The sequence below is a fragment of the Salmo trutta genome, chromosome 25, assembly GCF_901001165.1.
Source record: "Salmo trutta chromosome 25, fSalTru1.1, whole genome shotgun sequence".
NCBI lineage: Eukaryota > Metazoa > Chordata > Actinopteri > Salmoniformes > Salmonidae > Salmo > Salmo trutta.
The window spans coordinates 27,097,097-27,109,341 of record NC_042981.1 but is presented as its reverse complement, the minus strand read 5'-3'; the positions used below and the strand labels follow the sequence as shown (position 1 = coordinate 27,109,341).

General features: G+C 42.9%; 1 protein-coding gene across 2 annotated transcripts in view; it reads left to right on the top strand.

The window, feature by feature from the left end:
• Positions 1 to 266: 266 nt before the first annotated feature.
• LOC115162286 (kinesin-like protein KIF26A) overlaps positions 267 to 12,245 on the top strand; it is a 100,088-nt gene continuing 88,109 nt past the window's right edge. For both annotated transcript variants that reach the window (XM_029713442.1, XM_029713441.1), the window contains exons 1-2: positions 267 to 475; positions 746 to 985. In XM_029713442.1, the coding sequence (XP_029569302.1) occupies positions 416 to 475; positions 746 to 985 (300 nt within the window). In that variant the 5' untranslated portion in view covers positions 267 to 415. The remainder of the gene's footprint in view (positions 476 to 745; positions 986 to 12,245) is intronic.

Genomic DNA, 12,245 nt, shown 5'->3' with positions numbered 1-12,245 from the left:
TCTGACTAGTGTAATGCATTGATAATAGCGGCCAATAAAATGGGCAATTTCAGCTTTATAAATAGCTAGCCGAATAACCTATAAACCTAATACAGCTCACACGTTGAATTATCCTGTCTGATCCATGCACCTACGGTTGTGATTTTAAGTGATTTACTATTGCAGTGTCCAATCACGCGCCAAAAAGTTTCTCAAAAGTTTTCCCCACCCATTTAAAAGAGTGTGTGCCAAAACTTCTCTCGGATTGTCCCGTCATAGGACGGATCAAGTGCAGGACACAATATGTTTAGTCGCTGACAGATTTAGAAGTGACACTTCAATTTACAACTACGACTACTCTTCAATGTACACATTATTTTAAATGATTGAGTGTATGTGAGAACCACGTCTACTAGGGATACCCAGACCCGGGAGAATGAACTCATTTTGGGGAAATGCAACTCATGGACTGGACCCTGACAACCGCATGTTTACTGTAAGTGTTTTATGCATAAAGTTAAAATGATCAGTTCCGATTTTCAATAGAACCTGTCGCTGTCGCAGCACACCCTTTTGTCTTGGAACCCATTTAGCCTGCCTTTTCAAATTGGTAGTACTCATGTCTACCTATGACATTCATGCAGGTTGTCAGTCAACCAACAACTCCAGACAAGTAGACTTCCACACCTGTGCTTGTGCGTCTCGCCAGCGTATTGTCCTACCTGTGAATTTATTTTAACCGAGTTGCTTTTCTCTAATGTCGAAGGTGGAAGGTTGTCCTAGCGGAGAGTCGCCGTTCCCTGTTGATCTGAGTCCCAGGAAAGTACTTCACTTGGCGAAGGACGCGCGGTGCAGCAGCCGGCCACCCCCGGAGGGCGCAGGGTCCGTGACCGTCTCAGAGTCGGAGAGAAGGGATGGAAAAGGAAGCTTTTGCCAACAATGTCAAATGAATGTGACAGAGCTGAAGAGGCAAGCGCTGGCCTTGACAGACCCAAGTTCACTAAAGGTTTGTGAAGCAATTTTTTACATTAATATGAGTCTCAAGTGCTGATTGCCTTTTAAGTACCAATAAGGCAAAATAATAATTTTCATAAACTTTACACCAAGGTTACATAGTTGATAATGTTGTTGGTTGATTTTTGGATAATATTGCAATGGCATGGTAATAACCTCCTTCCCCCACTCATTTGAAATGAGTCCAGTGAGGTGGCTCTTTCATTTATTATGAGGCAGGTAGTAATGGGAGATGAATGTGTGTTTGTTGCCCTCATGCTCTGCTGGCGTAACAGGGACAGGCTGCCTTGGTTCCATACAGCAGGTCATATAGGGGCACACAGATGGCATGCTAAGAATAATTCTTTTTGCCATCCTCCTCCCAGTGTAGCTAGCAGTGAAGGCATACAGTGTGATTCTGTCTAAGTCAGGATCATGACCTGTTCCCCAGCTTTTCTCTGTGGCCCTCATCACTGACGGGCACCTCTAATCAAATCAAATCAAACTTTATTTGCCACATGCGCCGAATACAACAAGTGTAGACTTTACCGTGAAACACTTACTTACAAGCACTTTACCAACAGTGCAGTTCAAGAAGAAGAAAATATTTACCAAGTAGGCTAAAATAAAAAGTAATAATAAAAAGTAACACAATAAGAATAACGAGGTTATATACGGGAGGCACCGGTACCGAGTCAGTGTGCAGGGGCACAGGCTAGTTGATAATAGGTTTGAGCCCACTGCCCACGTGCTTATGCCATAGTCTAGACTCTATTATGATGGGTACATAAAGGCAGGTGAGACATGGCTGTGAAACTCCTTGTGAGCTCTGTATTCCCAGCATGTAGTAGCTGTGGCTATAACTCCCCATACAAACACACCTTATTATAGAGCTGCGGTTGTCCTCTGGCTGGGTGCAGAGGTAATACATATCGTACTGGAGTCATGAGAAGCTGTAGGGTAATGACACTGATTATAATGTCCCAGTCTTCCTGTGAAGTATTTTATTTCGCTGCTCACAGCCACACGCTGTTTATGGATGTGAAAACTCAGCGTCTGAGACTGAAAGGTCTCTGGAAGTGGCCTATTGTCTTGCTAAACAATGCTTATGTCTTTATTTTGCTGTCGGGGAGAGTAGGGGGGAGGAGCTGCTAGTGGCGGAGTCTGAGGAGGAAGTCAAATCCCAGTTGACCTTCGCAATGCATTGAAAGTGTTCCTGTATGGCTCGCCCCACAATTCCCACCGCTGTTAAATTTAGGCCCTTTTTGTTGATGTCACTGCTGCGTGAGTTTGCCCCAGGGTTTGTTCTCCTTTGTTGTTGTGTTGGAGGGACTGTCTCATGCTTAGCTTGGATTACAAGCCCTCCAGCCTCGTCGGAACCACCTCAGCACCTTGTTTCTTATGGGAAAAGGGAGATGAGATAAACGATTGGGGAAAACTTTTGAGAGGAATTGAACTTCATCACTCAAGTGTTCTTCTGTATGTGTGGTCGAGTTTCTCTGTGGGGTGGTCTAAATCATATCAGATCCGGTAAGCCCCCCCCCAACAGATGTACACTATCCCACCTGCCTGTCCTTCTCCATGGGAACTGAGTCCTCCCCTCTCGGTTACCTGTGTGGTCCTCTCCAGGTGTGGAGCGGTTGAAGGGTGGGATGGGGGCTGCTCCTTCCTTCTCCCATTATGCACATGTTGATGGCTAAATTGGGCCCTAATTCTAAGGTGGTAAACAGCCAAGGCAGGGTGCTCTTATAGTTCTCCCCTCATAGTATCCATTTCTCCAGCTGCAGGAGAAAGGGCTCCATTGTCGCATTGGGCCTGTGCTGCCCACCTGGAAGGTCTAGCTGGATGTGGTCGTAGATGGATGGCTTTCACAGATTTTCTTTGGTGGAAGAGGGCCATGTGATGTGTGGTGGAAAGATGACTGTTGTGGGATGTTTGAGCTCCTGGCATCAGAGCTACAGAGTTCTGCTGTACCTGTCATGGTGGATAGGGGCCATCTGAGTTTACCCTGGGAAAGTGAGAGAGGGAGCTGTTTATTTGAGGGTTTCCCTCCTCTATCCTCCTGCCATCCCATTTTTTTGTGATTAGGAAGTCAGCCTGCCTCCCCAAACAACCCGTCCTCCAGTTCCAGTAGACGTATTGTTTGAGTACAGTATCAGTAGCAGCCAGCAGATACATTCAAGGAAGACAATTTGGGTTGAATGAGTGTACTATGCTGAAGCCTGGGTTTACTGGGAAATGCACAGACAGTGAACTGCCTCAGAGGTGGCTTTCGTGTTATCCTGTTTGTCCTTCAAAGAACCCTCTCAGGTCACTCTAATGTTGTTAGGAACTTGAAGAGCTCCTGTTCTTCCTAGTGTCTCTATGCTCTGGGCCACTGGCTCAGTGTCAATCTGAAGGAGCTCAGAGTAGCAGCAGACAGCATACACTACAGCTGGGCTGGGAGGGAGACGGTTGCTGCATTGCTGTGAGGTGTTGTCGAGGGAAACGCAGGGTCAGCATTAGAACAATGAAGGTGACACATGATTTTCTTTATGGTCTGCTGCAGCCTGCACAGCCAGTGGCAGCAATTAGTCTTTTTCCACGCTCTCTGCCATTAAGTGCCTGTCTCGTTCACAGAGGAGCAGCTCCTATGTCCCCCACATCTTTTGTTTTCATATTTATAGCTGGCATGTGCTTTGTCTGACATCACCCATACCACTTCACCTCACTTAATGCTCTAAAGTAAAATACAGTGACTTGGACACACATTAACCAGACATTGTCAGACAGCAGCGCATTGAAAGAAGCCCTGGTAGAATGGGCTTTGCTTAAAGGACAGATACTGAAGAGGCAGATTAAATGGAGACACAGGTTCTGCAGACTTGATTTTCTCCCTTAATCAAAGGCATTCACCCGGTTAATGTACAGTATTTGATTTATATAACTAAAAACGAACAAACAATTTTAGTAGTAAATGTCAGACAGTCTGGATGGCTGCAGCAGAAATTACACACTGTATTTCAGGTGGCTGAACATGATGGCAAGGTGAGGTATAATCGGGGGAAAGATGATCACTTGAAGGGTAACCTCAGGTTCAAAGCACTAATTACCCCTCAACCGTAATCAGAGGATCTGTCAACATTCAACATGCCTATAGAAAGACCAGACCTGTACACCTGGCTCAGATCCACCTGCATTTAATGAACGATACCCCCTTCATCCACCCCTTCAGATGATTTCTGCCCTGAAAGGGTTACTCAATATTTTGGCCGTGCCGTGTGATGGATTGGGAGGAGGAGGTTTTCTTTTGTCTGCACTGTCAGCCGTCTCATGAAAAGGTAAGGGGGCTGTCAGTGACAACAATGGTCTGTTGGGTTTCTACAGCCCCTAAAGCCTGGCGGTATTGTGACCCACAAGGGCTTTAATTCCTCAGCCACGGCCAGGCAGCAGCTTCTAAAGCCACTGGTCCTATTCTAGGCAGGCTGACAGTTACTTGATATGGTGGTTGAAATAAGTATCCTCCCTCCCTATCTCTGACTATCACCCAAACCTTAAAAGAAAAGAAAGGGCTCAGCGAAAGACAAGCTGCCAGGCTATTGTTTGTTAGGTACTGTATACAAACTGGTATATCGTCACTCTGCTTTCAAAGCATGTATCTCTGAAGCTCCTTGTGAAGCAAAGTTTATAGTTGATGAAATGCACTGTGCAAAGAAAAAATGTATCTTACAAACTTTCCTTCATGTTTTGAGTTTGTATTCTCATTGCATTTGATGTAAGAGCATTGTAAGTTAACCAATATATTCATAGGTTGGAATGTTTTTTTTTGATTCCAGTCATTTACATTGTGTATGTCAATGAATTAGTCTTTGTGTGTATGTCTTTGTTCATAGTACAGTCAGAGCCAGTTCCAGGGCCAGTGTGAGTTTATAAAGAGTTGTTCTGATGGCTGGAAGAGATAAGTAGATCTTGTGTTAGTACTACACCAAGGGGTACAGGTCAGTGAAACAAGCACCATAGCCAACACCCCCACATAGCTACTTATATACGAACACCTAGGAATATGAATACAGTGTGGACTTCATCAACTGCAATTAAGTGGACTTCATGATACACAGAATGACTAGCAGAGAAAGCCTTGCAGGGGTTTATGGGCTTGCAGACTTGGATTAATCAGAGCAGTTGGACGTAGAGGTCAATGGAGAGCTGGCATTGTGGCGTGGTGAATGAAGGGTTTTATTGGTGTTTGCAGTCTGACTGAACAGGCCTGCTATTTGCTCACAAGCTGATAATGAATAATTCTATTGATGTGTTAGAGTGGACGATGAACAGGTACTCCTAGTTAGTTGACTATGTATTTAGAGATGTCTTTGTTTTTGTTTATCCATCTGTTTACTTGTCTGTGTATTTATTGTGTGTGTGTGTGTGTGTGTGTGTGTGTGTGTGTGTGTGTGTGTGTGTGTGTGTGTGTGTGTGTGTGTGTGTGTGTGTGTGTGTGTGTGTGTGTGTGTGTGTGCGTGTGCCTGTCTGTCCAGGCTAGGAACACTTTCCTAAATCCCACTATGGGCTTATGTAAGTGTTCTGTAGAGGATATTTCAATAAAGTTTTTGGTTGCCATGGACAACAACCCATCTGGACCATTTCAGTATGTATGCATCACCACCTTTGTAGCCCTGGGTGACGTTTCAGAGCTTACACAATCACCATGTTCATTTCTCATCTGCCTATTCAGAGTTCAGTTGACAGGGTAAGTGCCAGGGATCACCAGGCATCCAAATCAAGAGATTTAAGTTTCTGAAGAGGTATCATTAGTGTCAAAACTTTAGGGAACATATTTCTACTGGACTTTGCATAAATGTATGTGTTTATGTATGTGTGGGTACATGTGAGGGAGAGAGAGATAGGGAGAGAGAGAGAGCGAGAGAGAGAGAGTGAAAGAGAGATGGAGGGATCAGACTGAGTGAGCCTGTCCACCTGGCTGGCTGCTGTTTCTCAGGCTTGCCTGGGGGGTTACCTCTACCGTTGTTGATTGACCTCTGACCCGTCTGTCAGCTCTCCCAGCCTCTGCTGTGGGATAAGGTGGGATAGGGTTTCAGGTAGCCGGGCTGGGCTGGAACAGGTGTACGCTGCCAGGTCCACTGCAGGGGGTTGTGGACAAGACTGATGAGGACAGGGGAAGGAAGGGGTTGTGGGAGGATTGTGGGAAGTCATAAAACCTAAGGTAGATACAGAGTATGACCACATTGAAGAAAAAAAAGTAGGATCATAGATTATTTTGTTCACTAGTATCATATGAGCTATGGATGGTTTGGTCATAACTGGTTGGGCGGCAATGGGGGTAGAGGTGTAGGGGTGAGGTCCCACCCTGCAGAAGCTGCTGAGAGAGAGCCTTGCCTGGGGAGAGGAGTGCACTGTGAGATGGGCTGCCTCCTCCTCCATGTCCTTTCTGGTGAGGCCAGCTAGGCTGTGCTGCTGTGCTTTATGGCATGTGCACAGTATTAAACTGCAGAGCAATAATCTGATGTCAACCAGCAGAGATAACACAGGCATCAATCACAGCCAAGCCCTGCGGTATCTGCGTGGCTCAGTCAACAGTACAGAGTTGGAGCAGAGGACAATCTCATCACGCTCTGCTTCTGCACTCAGTGACTCTTCTGTTCTCCTTTTGATTTGCTATTTTCATTACCTGGTCACCTCATTAATACATCATTCCTGTACTGTGCCATTTGATTGTTTCTTCTGCTGGATGATTGTCTGCACATATGACCACATTTGTGGTGTCTAAGAGACAAGTGTCTGTAAACAGGACAGTGTGTGTCTGAGAGAAAGCAATAATGTGTTGGTCTCCCCCTCCCCCCCCACCTACACCCCGTGCCCCTCCGGATTCTATTCCAGTCTGGCAACAACAAGAGGAAACGGCCATCCACTTCAGGGCGGGGCCACAGGAAACAGCCTTCGAGAGGGGACTTTGGTTGGTTGGCCTGTGTGGCATACCTAGGCTTATACATACAGCATGGAGGCTGATGCTCATCACTGGTCATCAGGGTAGAGGAATCTGTTTAGGTACTGGAATAGCTGCCATTCCTCCCCTCTCGGCAGCACTCCTCACTGTGCTGAGATAGTCTACAGCAGACGGACTCTGGACAAGATTAGACAGGCCACAAACACAGACGTGCCCCGCTCAGACCATCTGGTTCTACTGCTGCTGGCTGGCACTGGATGCAAAAGGGCCAGTCCAGATGTTCTCCCATTTACCTGGTGAAGGGGAGAGCAGCTTAGTGCCGGGGGTTTAGCTTAATAGTTCTAGTCTTTAATGTTAGTGAAAGCTTAGAATTGTTGTCATACCTACAGTGAAACAAGTGTCGTGTCTTTGGGTACCATTAAACTGAAGATAGGTTTATCAATTAACTCCCTGTAATTATTATCACGCGATTAAACTGATTAATCGCTTAATTGTAATTAACTAGGAGATCGGGGCACCAAGAAAAATATTCAGATTACAAAGTTATAATTTTCCTAATATAACTTTCCTATATTATAATATAGGCCGATTATCTTCTGGTTTCAATGGCGTATTTTACCTTGCGTCCAGTCTCATTCCAAACGTCGTAAATTGTTGTATCTGCACGAACCCAGTCTTTACTAAAATCATCCATACATCAATTGTCTTAAAATCATTTATTTACTACACTAAGTAATTAACAGAAAACATACAAACAGTAATTATCGTCACAAAGGATTGGTATAGTAATGTGCCCTAATGGCTAACAAGCATGGCTGGTCTGTTAGACAATGGGTCATAAACGGTCAGCTGAGAAGTTACACAGAGTTCATTAATATTAACAATTGACAATTGAAGGCTCACTCATTCGGGAACAATTGCAATCAATATATATTTACGCTCATGTGTCGTCGGGATCCCTTTTGAAGAGTTATGTTCTGATGGAGAGTTTTGTCCGCGTTCTCTCTCTCTCTCTCTCTCTCGGTTAGCTGCAGACTAATAATTAATATCAAAGACTTGTTCTTATTCTGTCGGTCTCGATAGTCTAAAAGTTAACCACGTGGTATAGTTCACTTTCAGTAGTGCTTGGATGGTCAAACCTATGGGCCAACTTGCAATGGAGTGTAGGCCTGGTCTCTAGAAATGTAAATCAGGGGGTGTTTTATAGTGCCCATAGAACAGGCTTGTCAAATGACGCCTGGTCCTGTATGTGTCCCTGGGGGCGTGCCTATGACTGAGTTAGACTTGGTTACAGAAATACAATTCTATCACATTAACATCAGTACATAGCATCTCAATGTATTACAAATAGCTTTATCCTTATTAATACATTTTATACAACCATTATGATGCCAGTCTCATCGCTGAGGCTATTATATAAACAGTTTTATGGTAATATGGCTATATTGTCTCTTCTGAGTATCACAAAATTGTACCAAGCGGACCAGTTCGTAGCTGGAGTCTTCACCAATCTTCCATATCTTCTCCAGAACACACGTCGCTCGGTTCTCCAATTCTATGAGTTGGAAGAATTTCCTTTGTCTCTCTATGAAACATGTGGTAGTAGATTCTCCTCTTGGAATTTTTACAACCCTGGGTTGGGGGGAAGGTAGGTTGGGTGATGGTACAAAGGGGAGGGGGTCAACTGTCCTTCCTGTACCCAAAGAGGCCAACGTCATGACACAAGCAAGCTCCACCTGTGCTCTCCCATAATCATTCAACATGATGACCTTCAATCGATTCAGAGCGCTCAAGCCTTTGAAAGTATATGGTAAAATTGTACAATTCTTAGTACAAAACTGAAAACAGATCATCAAAAAGGATGTTTTTTCTAAACTTTAGGCACATTTTCAATTGACTAAGTACAACACACAAAATCACACAGTAACTTTTTCACCAACCTAATCAGTGTTTTATCTAGAAATACTTTTCATATAAGGTAATTCATTGCCTTTCACAATGCAATGCTCAAAATACTTTTCATATGATTCTCTTTTAATTTATTTAAATACATTTACCATCACTTAATCCAACTGCGCTTAATGGTTAATTACTTGGCGTTTGGTAAACCTATAGATTTTAAATTGGTTTGTCACCATATAGCTTTTCTGTCAATTTTGATGAGTAATGTAAGTGTATTGCCTAATGTGAAAACCGTGTAATCTACTGTAATTTACAGTACTGTAGCATATTACTTTCAGCACTTCTAAAGGACCGTATCTTGCATTATTTGCTATTGGATTAACTGGTAGTTAAAATGACTAAATTGAAACGAGATCATTATGTTGTGTTTTGGGGATTAAACCAATGTTCTCATGTAATGCGGTGCGTACTGGCGGCAGAGAAGTCAGGCGCAGGAGAGCGAAAACTGATTTACAACGGTGTCGTTTAATAAAGAAACCACCGTCAACAGAACAATACATGAAATGGGTCAAACAAAATCCGGTAATAACCAGCATACTGTGCACAAGCACTGCAAGAAACAATTACGGACAAGGACATGGGGAGAACAGAGGGTTAAATACACAACATGTAATTGATGGAATTGGAACCAGGTGTGATGGAAGGCAAGACAAAACCAATGGAAAATGAAAAGTGGATCGGCGATGGCTAGAAGGTCGGTGACGTCGACCGCCGAAAGCCGCCCGAACAAGGAGAGGGACCAACTTAGGCGGAAGTCATGACATCTCATTACATTTAACAATAAACATATATTTTGAATCAATAGTTGTGTTGTGAGAGACAATCCAAATGAATGCACAATGACAGGTTTTGAATGAAAAACTGACTGCGTTACAAGTGTGACCGGTTTGGAGTTTTGTAATAAGAGTTAAAAAAAAACTAACATGAAGGAGACCAGCAATGACAAACATTCCCCCTGTTGTTGTCTATTTGAGAAGAGAGAATGTTCAGTATATGAAGTAGCCCCATTACTCCTCTGTAATTATCTAGAGGGTTGAGAGATGATTTTACAGAATTCATTGAAGTGAGGAATAAAAGGAAGGATCAGTATTGGAAGAAACATCTCGCTTTTGTGTTGCTCAAGGTCAGTTTGATTGAATGGTCAACATCATACGTAACAGTATGCCCCTGTATGTAATTCAATGAGATGGCTCCTGTTGGGTTAAAGATTGTTTGGGGAAATACCCAAATACTCTACTTGGAAATTGACCAAAGTAAAACAATTGATGTGTAGTCCTGCTTTATTGGGCAATATGTTAAATGATGGCAGTCCAGTGGTCTGTCCCAGATCATGAAAACAATGTGACATGAGACATGAGAAGAAATATCAATGAGTCAACAACTGACTGAACAAAGAGGTGTGACTGGGACCGCCTCTATTCGGTCTTATGTAGAAAAATTTGAAATTGTGTTTTTTACATTGGATAAAAGTAGCGACTCAGAGCTAGAAAGTGGTATATCATACACTACAGTTGAGGAACAATGGGAAAGTAATTCTGCTTTGAAAGTTGATAAACTTGTAACCCCACATTTGAAAAAATGACCCTTGAATGTTTTAGTCAGGGGCGCAACTGGGGGGGACATATATTTTTGTAAATTCTATATTTAAAAAAATACAGTCGGATAACACACCTTAAATAAGCCCCCACTAATGACATACACAAAACAGGTGCGGAACAGACAGACAAAACTAAAAGACACAGAAACAACGATCGGTGGCAGCTAATAGGCCGGCGACGACGACCGCCGAGCGCCGCCCGACCGAGGAGGGGCGCCACTTTCGTTGGATCCTGTGACAAAAATAGCATAACTGGTGTATTTTAACACCAATGAACCATTCTTTTAAAAATGTATTTAGTATACGGCAATCAAGCAAACCAGGCAACTTAAAGCAACTTTCTAACTAATGTTTTGGTTTGTTTCTAGCTTGTTTTGTTAGCTGGCTAGCCAGTTCAAATAATACCCATATCATATAGCTGGCAACATCTTAACTTAAAGCAATTTGTATTCATTATTACAGGAAAATAAACTCACAACAAGATCATTATTTACAAGTTAATGGCAAGCTAATTACAGGAAACGGCTTACTGTTGTGAGTGTGACGAATTAAAAGCAAAGCATTCTACAGGGGAATTTTAGAACTTGGACACTGTCTCGTTGACCTAACTTTATATCCTGATTTTACTTTGGTTCAGGTCATGCTGTTCACATTACCGTCTTTGGTAAACACACAATCTATCAAATAAAATCTAAGTTTATTTGTCACATGCACAGGATACAGAATGTGTAAACGGTACAGTGAAATGGTTAGTTGCATAGTGAAGTCTTTTGTTTAGACATGTAGCTAGCTAGCTGAACAATGAACTCATAACATTACTACCCTGCATGAATATATACGTAGCTAAATCTAACCAACTAGGTTCAGTATTAGCTAGCTAGCTAACATTAGGCTATGAATAGCAATGCAAATGGCTCTGACATACGAATAATATTACTGCACAGATCATACACGTAACTTTAGCTAGCGAGCCAGCCAGCCAGCTAACGTTAGCTAGCTAGCCAACAGTACGCCTTAACTTACAATGAAAATTACTTTCTGACAGAATTAGAAATGTATCATATCTGAAAATGTAGCTAGCTAGACTCTCTTACCCGTATACATGGATGAACGCTTTTCCCTCTTTCACGGATGCCATGGTTTCCCTTAGTTTGAAGATGTAATCCAGAGACAGGTGATCTATATAACAGCCTTTGTGTATTCTCTTTTTGACGCCCTCCGCATAAACAAACGCCTGAATTTCCTCCATCTCCTTAGCGATCATACTTTGCTTCCACCGGGAATTCCACTGATTTAAAAACTTGGTCCTCCAGAAAGTGGAGAGCATAAGCAACATTATCACAGTTCTTCCTGATATCTTTATAAAAAGCTGTGTTAGAAAGGATTACCTACACATACTGAGCAGTTTATGTTATAAACAGAAGCATACTACATGGCAGACAATCCGAACTCATCTCTCGGCATGTCGGCATTAACATTTTTATTCATAATTACAGATGGCATGCAAATTTGTTATTGAGTCACATAAAAGTTCATATGTTCCAGAATTTTTTTGATTAAAAAAAAAAAATGTTTACGTTCAAATGCCTCTTCTGTGAAGTAGTGACACTCGACATATGCCTAGTCTCCTGAAACAAGTCACAAATCAGCATGACTAGCTCACGAGGAAGAGAAGTGTGTGTGTGTGTGTGTGTGTGCTCCTGACAGCCAGTGTGTTTGTGTTTGTGTGTGGACATAGATTGTTGTGTGCTGTCAGGCTGCCCTGATGCATCA